The sequence below is a fragment of the Columba livia genome, chromosome Z, assembly GCF_036013475.1.
Source record: "Columba livia isolate bColLiv1 breed racing homer chromosome Z, bColLiv1.pat.W.v2, whole genome shotgun sequence".
NCBI lineage: Eukaryota > Metazoa > Chordata > Aves > Columbiformes > Columbidae > Columba > Columba livia.
In genome coordinates, this window is record NC_088642.1 from 11140657 (window position 1) to 11157520 (window position 16864).

General features: G+C 46.9%; 1 protein-coding gene across 1 annotated transcript; it reads left to right on the forward strand.

The window, feature by feature from the left end:
• Nucleotides 1-8917: 8917 nt before the first annotated feature.
• On the forward strand, nucleotides 8918-10856 carry LOC135577427 (avidin-like). The gene is made up of 4 exons (XM_065047174.1): nucleotides 8918-9125; nucleotides 9255-9447; nucleotides 10164-10272; nucleotides 10547-10856. Exons 1-4 carry the CDS (start codon nucleotides 9054-9056, stop codon nucleotides 10752-10754), a joined length of 582 nt encoding a protein of 193 aa, XP_064903246.1. The 5' UTR covers nucleotides 8918-9053; the 3' UTR covers nucleotides 10755-10856.
• Nucleotides 10857-16864: the final 6008 nt, after the last annotated feature.

The window sequence follows — 16864 nt, forward strand, 5'->3', positions numbered from 1 at the left end:
CGCATTGCCTGAAGTTGAAAGTTTATGTGAGTGCAGATTCCAAGGATCAGGATGGAGAAGTCTGGGGAGACTCTGAGAAAAGTAGTTCCAATTACCTGCAACCTCTTATTAAAACAGGTGAGAAACCCTGAGCTATTGCCTGTGCAGCCCAGGGACAGGTCCTCAGCTTAGTGAATGGAAAATTCAGTTTTCACACAGAGTGGGACAGATGGAGTCTGCAGTGTTGTTAAGAGATGGTGAGACAGGTGGGTAGTGGAGACTCAGAGTGAGTCTAAGAAAAGGATTGTTAGAGTCAGCGGAGGGAATACAAAATGCCAAAGATACGTTTTTCATTATTTCCCTAAGGGAGGAAGGCAAACCCCAATTTGCCTTTCTCTGGGAAGGGAGACAATACACTTCTGCTTGGCTTTCACAAGGGATAAACACTCTCCCACTGTTGCCCACAATATCTTAGCTGTGCTCCTTGAGACTGTGAAAGTGCCATTGGACATTCACATATCTTAGTATATAGATGACATCTTGGTGGATGGACACAACAAGGAAGAGCTTGGGCAGGTAGCTGAGACTATCAGGAACCTAGTGACAAAACACTGAATTAGATATTCCACCTTCCAAATGCCAAGGTCCTAGGCAGGAAACAGAATTCCTGAGGGCTTGGTAGATCATGGGAGCTATTGCAGCACCTGCTGATGCCCTGTCGGGCATGGAGAAGTGGCAGACCCCGGAAATCAAAGCCAAGGTTCAACAGCTGTTGGGCACATTGGAGTACTGGTGAAAACACCTACCAGGACTTTTGGTGATTGCCTGCCCTCCATATGACCTGCTTTGGAAGAGGAGGAAATGCAATTGGAACTCACAGCATAAGAAGGCCTGTAACATTCTGAAAGACAAATTTAAAATCTGTCAGGGGCTGGGCCTGCTGCACCCACAGGATTCTTTCAAGGTAGAATGTGGCTTCTCAGAGCATGCTTCCTGTTGTGGCACATTGCAAAAGAGACCACAAGGGCTGGACAGACCCTTGTTGTTTTATCAAACAGTGCGAATATTGCATGAGTGGTTTAGTTCTCTACCTAACCCTGAGAATATTCAAAGTGACAACAGAATCCCTTTCATGGCCACTGTGGTTCAAGGTTGTTTTTGAGGCAAAGGTATTAAGTGGATGTTCCATACACCGTACCAACCCCAACGCAACAGGATGGCTGAGTGAACTAATGATATCATGAAAAACATACTGATATTTCATGACCCGTTTGGGCCACAGGTCTGACGCAAGCAGTCCTTATTGTTAAAATCCACTGGGGGGGGGTCATGGAAGCTCTCAGATCAGGGCATTTTGCCACAAGAAGCCACCAATAGACAGTGATTCTATGTCAAACAATTTAAAGAACCAGCCTCCACAGAAACACACCAGGGAAAACCTATCATGGTGAAGCTGCCTTCAGCTGGCGTTGTGCCCACAAGGCTGGCAAAACCCAGAGGCTTATATGCCTGAGAAGCTCTGGACGGGTGTTGGAAAATCCATTGAATTAACGCTTGGTGAATAAACCCTGATGTCTAGCCAAAAGCCCCATTTCTAAGCCTGAGATGAGTTTTGTATTCTCTTACAGCACTATGGAGAAGTTGGTTAACTGGTCACTCCTTCTAGCAGTGGTGACAGCGGCCAACTTTGAAACTCTAAAGTGTTATAGAAGCCCTGATGCTGCAGGGAAGGCTGGAAATACCAGTGTTCAAATCTAGAGATGGCATGGGTTTTGGAAAAAGTTATGGGGAGCTATGGTAGCTGTCCAGATAAAGAAACTGTCTCTGATTACCATCAAAACAAGTTCAGGTTTATTAACATGTATGATGATGGTAATGAACTCGGTTCTGCCAGAACAGAACTTACAGATACAGAATTGACTTTGTACACCTGTAAGGGGGACTCTGTATTAGGGAACCACCTCTCTTTCTCTCGCTATGTCTATGACTCAAATCTTTTCCCTTTGGAAAAGAGTGAATGTGACAAGCTGAACAAGGAATCTTTGTCTTTAAATGTATCTGTGCTGAAGAGCTATTTAATAGGTTGCAAGAGATAATGCAGAATAATACCATAAGTGTAGCAGAAAAACCACTAGTTAGCATGTGAAGTCTTGGACATGTCGATAGAGTGCTGTGTTCACATCCTGAATGTATGGATGCCACTTCAGGACCAAATCCACAAGATGAAGAAACATCAAAGGACTCAAAGGCAATTGTTGCCACACTGGGGACTAATTAGTTGGGAAAAGCTTTGATGTGTTTGGTTTTCCTTTTGTCAGGATGGTTAAGCAGGCTTATGCAAACCTAGGATAGTGCTTCCTCTTGCTGCTTGTCATTGATTAACTATTGATTGATATTGTATTATTGCTTACTGATAGTAGTTCTGATAGTTGGTAGATAACTGAGAAATGGTGGTTGGTTGACCAAAACATCACTCCCTTATAAATTTAGAGGCAGGAGGTGACTGTACCACCACTCCAGAGAGACCAGTTGAACCATGACTGTGGTCATGACTGTTGTGTGGCAGAAGCACTTCCCTCTCACCCTCGAAACATCAGCCGATGGACCACTGTGATGATATATATGCCCCTTTGCCAACAGACAGGGCCCTTGAACAATGGAAGGCCTTGGCTGAGAGAAGTTACCGGACCACTACCATAAATGACCACAGCTCAGATTCAACTAGAGTATAAATGGAGCCTGCTGCAGACATGCATTTGGGTTGGTCTTCCTTGCAGAGGGCATCTGCATCTTTTTTCCCCCTCCCTCTTCTTTTTTTTTTTTTTTACTTTTTGAAGGATGGATAGCTTAGAGTTTTGCCAGTCTTGGGTGGGATGCAGTATTAGGTTACAGAAAGCTGAAAGCCAAAAAAGAATGCAACAATGCACTCTGAAATGCTGATATAATCTGTCACATAAAGTGATTTATAAGAGCAATCTCTGTCATGAGGAAAAAAAAAAGTGTGATTGAGCAAGTTCATTTGTAGTTCAAAAGCTAGGTAGCAATGAACATTATATAAACAAGAAATAAAGTTTAATAATTCATTTATAATTCTTCCATTAGACTGGGATTACATCTAGGGAGAGTTCCTTGAGGACTGAGATATCTTGCCTTATTGGTGAGTGCTCTTCTGGGTATACTTGTGAGTCCTCATTTTTGATTAGTGGAAAGACGAGCATTTTGAATCATCGTTCTAGAGTTATGGGATCTATTTAGTCTGAAGCAGTTGTGTAGGAACTGAACCCTTCACCAATATCTGAATCTGTGTTTTATAATGTGGTCATAGTGAAGAATAATTTTTGATAAACCCGATTTCTAGCTGATTCTCTGTTAAACAGTTCTGGTTAGAATAAAGTCTGTTTGGAGCTCATTGCCTGCTGAATTTCATTTCTGTGGTGGCTCCATGGTAGCATTGAAGATGAATTTGTTCAGTATATTTCCATACTGGCCACATCTTGCATCAGGCAGACCTGGCACTTCCCTGACTGGGCAATGATCCAGTTGATCAGAGTCTCAGGTACAATCATGGGGTGCCTGATTGTCCCATCTCACTCTCTGAACATGATAAGAACAATGTTGGCTTGCCTTGTAACCACTGGGTGAGGAGTGCTTAATTATCCCAACTCACTCCACCCTTCGATCAAGACAAGAACATTTGTCCCCTAGGCAGGAGCATAGTGCTGGCCTGTCTAGTGATCACCAGGTGAGGAAGACCAGTTCATTTCTGCTCACTGCCCTCATGATCAAATCAAAAACACTTGTAACCAAGGTGAGAACATGATTATGGCTTGTCTTGAGACTGCCAGGTGGCCCTGGGCTGGTCTGTACCACCACATTCTACCCTATGACTAAAGTCAATCCATCGCTCCACAGAGTGGTGGTGTGGTCGCTTCTTGCCTCTGTGCCTATAAAGAGATAATGGTGTTGTCACAGAGGCACCCTGAAGTTAGTTTAGGGGACAACCGGGTCCAAAACAAACTTTTATTTGGTAAAAAAAGGTACAGCAGATTCACCAGTGGAAGATCACAGAGTCACACAGAATCACAGAATGTCAGGGATTGGAAGGGACCTCGAAAGATCATCTAGTCCAATCCCCCTGCCGGAGCAGGAACACCCAGATGAGGTTACACAGGAATGTGTCCAGGCGGGTTTTGAATGTCTGCAGAGTAGGAGACTCCACAAGCTCCCTGGGCAGCGCTCTCCAAAGTGACTTGAATACAGGTTCAAATATCAGCTGAGGTAACTATTTAGGTGCAGCAACTAGTAGCACTAGAGATGCACAGTGTGCATACACGTGGCTTCACCAAAAACAATGCCAGAGCCGTCCCTGAGTCTGGGAAAAGTATACACTTGCCTGAATCTGGCAAAGAATTATTAAAGAAAATACACGTGCTTATATTGAAGCACAGAGTAAGCACTCACGATCCTGTGAGGAATTGAAGAAAATACACGGGCTTATATTGAAGCATGGAGTAATAATTCACCTACACGTGGAGATGAGGCAAATGGCGTCCCTGTCCCGTGAGGGCTCTCGGTGGCAGCATCTGGCTCGTGATCCAAGAGGTCCACACAAAAAGGGGGAGCCTCGATGAGAATCGCGTTTTATGTAGCCTGATCAGATCTGACTGTAGGCATTCCAGAAGCTTCTCTGCACCCCCACTCTAGCTGTGGGGTACGCCTGAAGCTTCCTAGCATCAACCACACTGGCAGTGGGTGCCCAGCGACTCCTTGGCGCCTCTGCGCTCCCTTCTCCTCTCTCTTAATGACCCTGGCCAGCAGGCTCTGGAGTCAAACAAAAGAAGCTGTTAGTCTCAAGCAGCAGAGAGAGTGCGTGATGTGTCTACACCTTCTGTATCGAAGGAAGGGAGGGGAGAGTGAGGGCGGTTTGCATTCTGTCACAGGGTTGGACTCGATGATCTCTGAGGTCTTTTCCAACCCAGTCGATTCTGTGATTCTGTGATTCTGTGATTCTGTGATTCTGTGATTCTGTGATTCTGTGATTCTGTATTCCAATTATATTTTGGTTAGCAAACATATGTATCTGTATAAGAGAAAGAGACATGTCATTCTGTCAAACGTGATTCAACAGTACTATATTCATGGGGAGGTTTTGTGGATTTTTTAGCCATTGTTCAGGAAGTTTCTTTTCCCCAGGTTCCCCTTGGGAGAAGTTCAGGCATGGATTCCAGAAACTCTTCTTAAATAAATAGTTTATTCACAAAATACAGTGCAGGTCAGGTCGACCTGGCTGCTTCCCAAAGAGGGGCCTCAAATTAAAATAACCATAGGCAATTATACTCCCACAATTCAGTCCTCCCACCCCCCTTGAATCACTTTGGACCAATTGCATTATTGGACTCTAGAATCTCATAGAATCATAGAATAGAGTTGAAAGGGACCTTCAGAGCTCATCTAGTCCAACCCTCCTGCAATCAGCACAGACTTCCTCACCTAGATCAGGTTGCTCAGAGCCCCATCCAGCCTGGCCTTGAATGTTTCTGGTGCCGGGGAACTTCTCTGGGCAACCTATTCTATTTTTTCAAAGCCTTTATAATAAAAAAAATGTTTATCGTCTCTGGTCTGATCTACCCTCTTTTAGTCTAAAATGATTACCCCTTCTCCTATTGTAACATGCCCTGCTAATAAGTCTGTCGCCATCTTTCTCATAAACCCCTTTTAAAAGTCAAAAGGCTACAACAAGGTCTTCCTGGAGCCTTCTCTTCTCCAGGCTAAGCCCATCTGTCTTAGCCTGCCCTCACAGGACAGAGGTTCCAGTCCTCAGATCATTTCTGTGGCTCCTCTGGCCCCTCTCCAACAGGTCCATGTGTGTCCTGTGCCGAGGGCTCCAGAGCTGGACACAGGACTCCAGGTGGGGTCTCACCAGAGTGGAGCAGAGGGGCAGAATCACCTCCCTCCACCTGCTGGCCACACTCCTTGAGATGCAGCCCAAGATACGATTGGCCTTCTGGGCTGGAAGTGCACATTGCTGGCACTTGCTGTCATTGCTGTCCAGCTCTCCATTTACCAGTACCCCCAAGTCCTTCTCTGCAGGGCTGCTCTTGATCCCTTCATCTCCCAGCCTGTATTCATACCAGGGGTTGCCCTGACCCAGGTGCAGGACTTTGCACTTGGCCTTTTTGAACCTCATGAGATTCACATGTGTTCTCTTTTCATGCTTGTCTAACTCCCTCTGAACAGCATCCCATTGCCCAGGTGTGTCAAGTGTGCAACACAGCTTGGTGTTATCTACAGACTTGCAGAGGCTGCACTCGATCCCACTCCCTATTCCATGGAAGAAGACATTAAACAGTACTGATCCCAATACAGAACCTGAGGTACAGCACTTGGCATCAGTGTCCATCCAGACATTAAGCTGTTGATCACTACCCTCTGGATGTCATTCAGCCGACTCCTCGTCCACCAGTCTCCCCATTCTTCATTGGATCTCTGTTTTTGTCAGGTGGGCTGCAAATCAAAGTCCTGACATTGAGGTGCTTCTACTGCAGCTGGAGAAAAATAAGTTCCTGTCACAAACCAAAACATCAAAAGTCACAGGATCATAGAATGTCCTGAGTCGGAAGGAACACACAAGGATCAAAAAGTCTAACTCAACACCCTGCATATGACAATCCCACAGTTCACATCATGGGCATCATCCAATCTCTTCTTGAATACTGAAAGGCTTGGGGCCATGACAGCTCCCTGGGAAGTGTGTTCCAGTGCTCCACCACCCTCTGGGTGAAGAATCTGCCTCTAACATCTATCCTAAACCTTCCCTGGCACATCTTCCTGCCATTCCCTTGGGTTTGATCAAGAGAGCAGTGCCTACCCTTCCTCCTCCCCTTGTGAGAATGCTGCAAACTGTGATGAGGTCTCCTCTTAGTCTTCCCTTCTACAGGCTGAACAAACCAAGTGACTTTAGCTGCTCCTCATATGGCTTCCTCTGCAAACCCTTCACCAATTTCATAGCCCTTTTCTGGACACTCTCCAGTAGCTTTATATCTCTTTTATCCTGTGGCACCCAGAACTGCACGCAGTGCTGCAGGTGAGGCCGCACCAGTGCAGAGCAGAGCGGGACAATCACCTCCCTGCCCGGCTGGCAATGCTGTGCTGGATGAACCCAGGACACAGTTGGCCCTCTTGGCTGCCAGGGCACACTGCTGGCTCATGTTCAACTTGCAATTAACCAGAGGCCCCAGATCCCCCTCTGCAGAGCTGCTTTCCAGCATCTTGTTCCCCAGTCTAAATGTACAGCCAGGGTTGCTGTGTACCATGTGTAAAATTTGGAACTTGCCCTTGTTGAACTTCATGCAGTTGGTGATTGCCTGGTTCTCCAATTTGTCCAAATCCCTCTGCAGGGCCTTTCTGCCCTCGAGAATCTCAACAGCTCCTCCGAATTTTGTGTCATCGGCAAACTTACTTCGTATTCCCTCAAGTCCTTCATCTAAGTCATTTATGAAGATATCAAGAGTACTGGCCCTAAGATGGATACCTGTGGGACCCTGCTAGTGTTAGGTCACCAGGCTGACATGACCCAATTTACCAGAACCCTTTGAGCCCGGCCTGTCAGCCAATTGCTCATACACTGCATTGTGTGTTTATCCAGCTGTGTGCTGGACACCTTGTCCAGGAAGATACTGTGAGAGACGGTATCAAAGACTTTACTGAAATCCAAAAATACCATACCAACAGGCTTCCCTTGGTCAACTGAGTGGCTAACCTTGTCATAGAAAGAAATTAAGGTGGTTAAGCGGGACTTTCCCCTCATCAACCCTGCTGGCTGGGGACCAGTGACTGCACTGTCATTCAGATATTTTTCAATAACTCCCAGAACAAACTTCTCCATGATATTGCCAGGCTCAGTACATGTTCCAGATTGATTGGAAGTTTATTGTTCACACAGCCATGGTTCTTCAATCCAGGGTTATGGGGGCGCCCAAGTCCATCTTCTGTGTTGAAGACCAAGGTAAGGAAAACATTAAACATCTCAGCTTTGTGTATGTCCCTGTTAATAAAGTGGCCATGCTCATCAAGTAATGGGCCAATGTTATTTCTAGTATTCCTTTTACCATTAATATATTTTACAAAGCCTTTTTTATTGTCCTTCACAGAACTGGCCAGCTTCAATTCTAATTCTTCTCTTTTGACTTAGTTTAGATGACACTCTGTTCTTTTGCTTACCTACACCTACCCTTATCTTCCGAGGCCTTTTTTGCCTAATGAGGCAGGAAGCTCAGAAGTTCAGAGATTGCAGCAGTTATGCTAAGCAAAGTTAGTTATGCTAAACGAATCCTGGATAAGCATTTTCTAAACAAGCTCTGCAAGAAGCAGTATACCAAATAACACAATAACCTAAGGCAGCCTGCTCCCTAAACACCATTCTTCAGACTTCGATATATAAATCAAAGTTGAAAACAACCGTAGTGTAACAAGAGTCACTAAAATCACAATAGGGTATAGTATAAGGTTCAATGCTCCAGCTGCTGTCAGAGACTGTCCCAACAGGATTTCCCACCATCTGTGTTCTCCATCTTTCTTCACTCTTCCTAGGACATGACATACCCTCTCTGCATCATGATGGATAGTGATTAGGGATTTCTGTCCATTTGGTCTGAGGTTTCTTTAGCAATTGTTTCATGTCTTCATATTGCAACACTTTTCTCACCAGTGTGAGAGTCATTCCAATAGGGGTAAGGTGAGGAGCACCAGTTCATTTCTACTAGTGCCTCTGTGATCAACGCAAGAACACTTATAGCCATGCTGAGAACATGGCACTGGCTTGTCTTGAGATTGCCTGGTGGCCCCGGGGCAGGTCACCATAAGGAGGCATCATTTCAGCAGGTGGTTGTGGGAATATCTGCATGTAAACTCCCTCTCCTACAACTAGGAACTGCCAATTTGGAAACACCTAGATTGCACAACGCCCTGGCCAGAGGTGCCATCCACAGCAATAAAAAGCCGACAGATAAGACACATCGGCAGGGCCCTACGAGGAGCAGATCCCTGTGTACGCCAGCTGTCTGCCCACTACAGAGATGGTGCAAGTGACTTCCTTCCTTCTAGTGCTCAGCCTGGCCCTGGTGGCTCCCGGCTTCTCTGAGAGAAAGGTAACCAAGGGCTGGGATGCATGGGGCAGGGTGGCAGGGGTGCTGTGGCTCCTGGGGGTGCCCGCTCCTGCCACCCTGCTCAAAGCTGCGCTGTGCTGTGGCACCAACATTGAGTCACCTCCACCCCAGTGGGAGCTGGAAGGCCACTGGATCAACGGCATGGGCCACCTGCTGATCATCGGGCCTGTGGATCAACAAGGCAGATTTAATGGGACGTACATCGTTGACAAGCCATATACACTGAAAGGGTTCCAGCATAGCATGAACCAGAATAGCCAGATATTGGAATTGGAATTGGAATTCACCGTCTACTGGTCATCAGGTGCCTCTCCTTTTGCAGTTTCACTGTTGTGTTCACAGAAATCTGCTCGGATGTCCCAAATGCCTTATCTATATTGTTCCCAATGGTCCCCTGCCTTCTTGTCTTCCCTCTGATGTACCCAAAGGTCTTTTCTCTTCCCTATAATGTCTACCATGGTCCCCTGCCCTTTCTGAAATGTCCCCAGAGTTCCCCTGCCTTCCCTGTGGTGTTCTAAATGTTCCCCTGCCCTTCCTGTGATGTTCTCACAGCCCCTCTGCCCTCCTTGTGATGTCCACAGAGCTCATCTGCCTTCCCTCTCATATCCTCACTTGTCCCCTGCCCTTTCTGTCCTATTCTTAAAGTGACCCTGCTCATCTTCTGGTGTCCCCAGTGCTCCCTTGCCCCCTATGTGGTGTCCTTGATGCTCTTTTGCCATCCCCTGTGATGTCCCTGATGACCTGCTACCTCTTCTTATGGTATCCTTCACACTCCCCCATCCTTCACCCCAGAGTTCATTGGCATCACATAGGATGCCCTGGGGGCTGAAACCTGCTGCTGTCTGCCCATCTCCATGTGAGACCCCCAGCCCTCTGACCCCTCCTGCCTGCTTTCCCCATCACTGCTGTCCCCAGAAGGCAGGGACAAGCTGGGTCTACTGTCCCTGTAGCTGGGTCCTGGCTCAGCACTGACGTAGAGCCCCAGGCACGCTCACCTCCACCACCTGCTTCATCCCTCAGACAAGAAGACCATTTTCAAAAGAAACTCCTTTCTGAATTACTGGGGGAATAAGGTTCTGAAGACCACCTGGTTCCTGATGTCACACAAGCACCGCTGGATAACAATCAGGTTAACCTCTTGTCCCCGCCGCATGTCTCCTGCACATCCCTGGGGTTAGGGCTCTTCCACCCGGCACTGCTGAGCACTCAGCAATGCTGCTGCCAGTGTGGGGGTGACCAAGGATGTGGTACTCATGCAGGGGTCCTGGGGGTCCTGCCAAGGTGCAAATGCTGCTGGGGGGTGGGACAGGACTGGATTCATGTTACAGCACTGGGAGGGTGCATTTGCCCTGTGCAATGGTGTATTTCCCACCCTTACATGTCTTTCCTCTGTGTCCCCACAGGAGTGGCACATATTACTTTGGCCGCCTGTGCACATGCAAGAAGGATTGCCCCGGGGTGGATTTCAATGCTGAAGGAAGCACCTGGGATACAAACCCCATCTCCTGCTCCACCACAGGCCTGCACTCACAGGAAAAGTTTGGCAGTTTTGAGACTGGTGAGGGTGACTGGGATGCAGACCCCATCTCAGGCTCTACCACCTGCTTCTAATATACAGATTCCATCTCCTGTCCCACCACCTGTTTCTAATTAGCACACCCCATGTCTTGCCCCACTACCTGCTTCTGATAATAAAGCTTTGCTGCAAACACATACCCAGCTCTTGTCATGTCATTGCTCAGTGCCCATGTTCCTCTCTCCTCAATGGCATCCCATGGCCTCTTCCGTCACTGTTCCCAAGGCCCAGTGTGTGTCCCTGCTGTGGCATCCCTATGTCTAAGGCTCTTCCATCACAGCCCCGACCACCCCACCATGCTCTCTCAGGACTCCCACCTTGCTCTAAGAGCAGGACCCTGCTCAGCCTGACATGGTGCTTGGTGCCTCAGCTGCCACCAGGGTGGCCCTTGGCAGAAGGCCCAACATGGGCAGCTGTTGCCCAGCTGCAACCCGCTCCACTACAAAAGAGGCCAAGCAGACGTAGGGTGGCAGCATAGGCAGGGCCGGTGCACCACTCACAGCCACCACAGATGCTGTTGCTTCTGCCACAGGGAGCCCGCACTGCTGCTTACTGCTTACAGTGCCTGGCCAGGGGCTTCCCACTCCTGCTGTGCCATACTTGTGTTGTTCCCAGGGTGCAGGGTGAGTGGATGAGGGGCTGTACACCTTGGCTGTGTCGTACTGTGCCATGCAGTGCTGTGCCATCCCTAGTGTGCAGTGTGAACAGCTGAAAGGCTGCCTGTTCCTGCTCTGTTGTTCTCTGCTGTCTGGTGCCATGCTGTGCCTGCTGTGCCATGCCATACCATGCTGTGCCATACTGTGCTTTGCCACTGTGTGTTTCACAAGGCTGTGCTGTGCTGTTCTGTTCCTTGCTGTTCTGTGCCATGCTCTTCCATGCTATGCCATGCTGTTCTGAGTTGTGCTCTTTGCCATGCTGTGCCATGCCATGCCACTCCAGGGTGCAGTATTCATGACAAAGGGAGCTGCCAGCTCTGACTGTGCTGTCCCCATGGCACTGGTACAACCCCTGGTCCACAGTGTGATCTGAAGGGTCTGTGGAAGAATGACATGGGCTCCAACATGACCTTTTCAGTCCTGGATGCAGCTAGGACCTGCTTAGGCTCCTACCACACTTTGTGGTGGCCACCAAAAATCAGATCCTGGTGTTGCCCTTGCAAGGGGCCCAGAAGCACCCCAGTGACAAAGAACAGTTTGCAGTGGAAGGCATCTTCAAAGGCTATCTAGTCCAATCCTCCTGCAATATGCTTCAACTAGACTACATCTCTTAGAGCGCTAACCAGCCCGGCCTTGAATGTTTCCAGTGATGGGGCATTCACCACCTCTCTGCACAACCTGCTCCCTTGACCTGCTGGCCACGCTTCTTGGCCATACAGCCCAAGAAACAATTGGCCATCTGGGCTGCAAGTGCACATTGCTGGCTCATCTCCAAGTTTCATTCACCAGTACCACCAAGTCCTTCCTAGCAGGGCTGCTCTCAATGCCTTCATCCCCCAGCCTATATTGATACTGGGGGTTCCCTGACACAGATGCAGGACCTTCCACTTGACCTTGTTGAACCTCATGAGGCTCCCATGCGCCCACTTCTCAAACTTGCCCAAGTCACTCCAGATGCCAACCCAACTTTTCACATATGTCAAGCACATCTTGGTTTCATCCACAAACCTGCTGCACTCAAACCCACTGACTATGCTATTGAAGAAGACATTAGACAGTACTGGTCCCAATATGGACCCCTGAGGGACATCACTTCTCAGTGGTGTCCATCCAGGCATTAATCCATTGACCAATACCCTCTGGATTGTGACAATCCAGCCAATTCCTTGTCCACCAGTCATTCTCCCTCTTCTTCACTGGATACATTGTTTTTTATACAGCAGGCTGCCGATCGAAGTCCTGACCTTCAGTTGCTATTTTGCACCTACAGCTAGAGAAAAATAAGTTATCAGCATGGACCAAAACAAGGTTCTGCTTCATCACCTTTAAGGGTCGATTCTGTTCCTTTACTTACCTCCAGAGATGCAGCTCCCTGTATCTACTGAGGCCTTTTTTGCTTAACGAGGCAGGAAGTTAAGAAGTTCAAAGCTTTCAGAACTTATGCTTAGCAAACTGAAGTTATGCCAAGTGAGTTGTAGATAAACTTTTTGTAAACAAGTTCTATAAGAAGCAGTATATCAAATAATTCAAGAAGCTAATGAAACCTACTCCATAACCGCCATTCTCCAAACTTTGATATAGAAATGAAATTCGAACAAAATTATAGTATTGCAAGAATCATTAAAATCATGATAGGGTGTAGCATAAGGTTTAATGCTTCATCTGCTGTCAGAGACCATCTCAAAAGGATTTTCCACCATCCACGTTCTCCATCATTCTTCACTCCTATGATGCATGGTGTATTCTTCTGCATCATGGTGGATGGTGATTAGGCTTTCTGTTGACTGTTCTGTATTTGTTTTAGCAATTGTTTCAGGTCATCATGTTGCAACACTTCTCTCACAACTATGAGAGTCATTTCAACAAGGGTAAGACCTTACAGCCTTTGATCAAGACAAGAACATTTTTCCTGTGTGCAGGAGCATAATCCTGGCCTGTGTAGTGATCACCAGGTGAGGAAGGCCAGTTCATTTCTACTCATTGCCCTTGTGATCAAAACAAGAACAAAAACAAAGCCTGTCACAATCTTCCCCACTAGTCACCAAGGTGTTCCTCTGGCTTCTGTATCCATTTCTGTACCTTAGTTCAATTTACTCTTGCCTCCTCACAAGCTCTAATTGCATTTATCAGATTTTAAGCAGTTATCTCTCTCTGTTTGATTATTATAATCCCAATTAGGATACCTGAGGGCAGGTAGTCAGTTTTTCCCCTGCCTGTAGGGTTAATTTCACACGCTTTTCAATTATCTTATCTTTCTTGTTTAGATAAAACAGTGCTCTCATTAACAGGTTGACATTGGCCTGGGATGGATGATATCCCATAAAAATATTAAAAAATAATGATGGACATCAGCCCACACCTTCCCTTAACCTGGGTGTTTGATTTCCCCACATAACCAAATCTCTTAACCAGATCCTTAAAGATCTGCCAGCTCTGTTCTGCTCCCTTGTCCCTGAGGGCAGTTTCCCAGGTGGTTCTCTTGATCAACTCCTTGAAGAGTGAAGAGCTGGAACTCAGCTTTCCTAAAATTCAGGGTCCCGACTTTATTCTTCACCTCTCCCAGAACTCTCAGAACTGCAAATTCCACCACTGCATGACCTCTGCAGCCCAGGCTGTCTCTAATCTTGATGTCACTGTGTTGATAACCGTCACATCCCATATGGCATACCCTCTGGTAGGGCTGTCTATTACCTGGCTGTGAAAGTTGTCTTCTGTGCGCTCCAGGAGACTCCTGGATTGCCTGCAGCTCACCCTGCTACTTTTCCAGAAGATGTTGGGTGGTTGATGTCCCCCAGGAGGTGGAGGATATAGGAGTGTGATGTCTCCTGTAGCTGGAGTATGAACGCTTCATCAATAGTCTCCCCCTGATCAGGTAGTCTGTAGGAGATACCAACCACAATGTTCCCTTTCTTGTGTTAGTCTCTGATTCTTACCCATAAGCTTTCAACCTGCTTGTGGCTATTCTTCAGAGACAACTGTTAATTTCTTGACTGAGAGGACAACCCTTCCTCACAACCTTCCTTGCCTGTCAACTCTGAACAGCCTTGAGCCATTGATCGCAGCAATCCTGTCATGGGATTCATCCCACCACGCTTCAGTAACGCTAACTAGGTTGTAGCTCTACAGCAGCACCAGCTAGGGCTTCTAGCTCCTGTTTGTTGCCCATGTTGTGTACATTTGTATAGAGGCATTTCAGCTGGGTTGTCAACTGTGTCACCTTCTTAGGGGAAACCATCTTCTTTCTTATGAGGTAACTCATCAGTATTCCCCTGTTGTCTCTGATTACTCCAGCAGCCCCTTGGTGATCTCCCTAAGAGCTCCAGTGTGCACCAGCTTAGCCAGCACATTGCAGGACAACAGACTGAAGGTCTGAGGAGGAGTGGGATGTGGCCGTGTGCTGTGACCAGCCCTGGGATGCCTTGGGGTTGAGGGTCCTTGGAACCCCTAAGCATCCCTGGAGGTTTTTAAACTGAGATTGGACATGGCACTTAGTGCCATGATCTACTAAACGGACTAGAGTTGGACCAAGGGTTGGACTCAATGATCTCTGAGGTCTTTTCCAACCCAGTCGATTCTGTGATTCTGTGATTCTGTGATCCCAGGCTAGGCAGAGGGGTGGTAAACAGTTGACAGAGGGGACAATGGTCCCCTGAGAGGGATATTCCCCGGCTAAACATCAGTCCTGGCAGCCACTGACCTGCAGGATCCAGGGCCTCCTGTGAGGTGCCAGGGAAGCCTTGTCATAGATTACGAGGGTACATTGTTTAATTATTAGTAGCGTTTAATCATCAGCCATTTTACAAGAGTGATATAAGTGAAATTTGTTACAATTGATCAAAAATAGCCACGAGAGTCATGCTAAATTTACAGCAGGATTTTTTAACTGAAACACACACTTTCACAAAAACGGTAAACTGAGAGACACACACACAAGCAGACAAATAGATAGAAAAAGCAGTCCTAAAATCAAATGGCACATACACGTTAGCCTGTGATCGAAATTTCCCTTTCATGAGTATTAAAAATTGCTCACTTTTTTGTGTTCACCTTCATCAGATGACAATCACCAGCGGCCCAAAATTAGGCTTTCAATCTTCATAAAACGATCAGCAGTTGATCATTGAAGCTACATTAAATTGTCAATAGACAATCATTGAGTCTCCAAGAAATGGACCCTGAGAGGCGTCCCAGTCATGGTGAGACACTGGGTAACGTCACGTTGAGATCCAGAGCAGCTCAAATTGTCTCACTTTAGGACCATTATTTATAGGATTGCAAGATGATTGACTTTGGTCAGTATCTTTCCATTCCTGCCACATTTTGCACCAGGTAGCCCTGACACTTACCAGACTGGGCAACGATCCCATTGGTCAGAGTTTCAAATGCAATCAGGTGGCACCTCATGGTCCCATCTCACTTTCTGATCACGACAAGAACCATGTTGGTTTGCCATACGATCACCAAGTGAGGAGCTCTTAATTGTCCCAACTCACTCCACCCTTTGATCAAGACAGGGACATTGGTCCCCTAGGCAGGACCATAATGCTGGCCTGTCTACTGATCACCAGGTGAGGAAGGCCAGTTCATTCCTACTTGCTGCCGTGATTGAGAGAAGGGACACAGTTTGATGCAAACAAAATGTCCGCTTTATTAGTGTGCTTCACATACTTTTATACTTTTCCTCAGCAACGTGCTTCGAGCTGATTGGTCTACATTGCACACTAGACATTTACAGATTGGCTAATGCCAAGACACCTTCTCAAACAGTTACCACCCCAACTCAAGCAATCTTCCCTGTGCAAAAACAAGAGTCCCCTTTTTACAGGACAACCTTATTAACTTGTGAACCTTGTTTAAACATAGAATCAGCACTCTTCACTCCTTCTAATTAAGGTTCTCGCCTCTATCCTTCCCATGGCCTGTGACCAACAAGTTCCAGCACATCTCCTTTTACCAACTGATAAGTGCTGGGAGTTTTGCTGAGGCCAGCCAAATCCCGTCCCACAACTTGCTGCCCTCATGATCAAAGCAACAAGACTTGTAATCAAGTGGAGAACACAATGACATCTTTTCTTGAGATTATCAGGTGGCGCCAGGGTGGTCTGTAGCACCACGTTCCACCATATGACTAAAGTCAATCCATCGCTCCACAGAGTGGTGGTGTGGTCACCACTTGCCTCTGTGTCAATAGACAGATAATGCTGTATTCCCCTTCTAGATTTAGGGAAATTTTTCACATTTGCTTAGCATATCTATATGTAAAAGAAAGAGATGTATGATATTCTGTCAAATGTGATTCAACAGTACAATTTACACATTGGGAGGTTTTATATGTCGTTTAACCATTGTTCAGAAAGTTTCTTTTGCCTAGGGTTCCCATGAATGACACTCTTCGGTGGACTTCTTGTTTTTTGTCAGGAGGGCTGTCAATCAAATTTCTGACTTTCAGATGCTATCTTGCACCTTCAGCTGGAGAAAAATATGTTCTA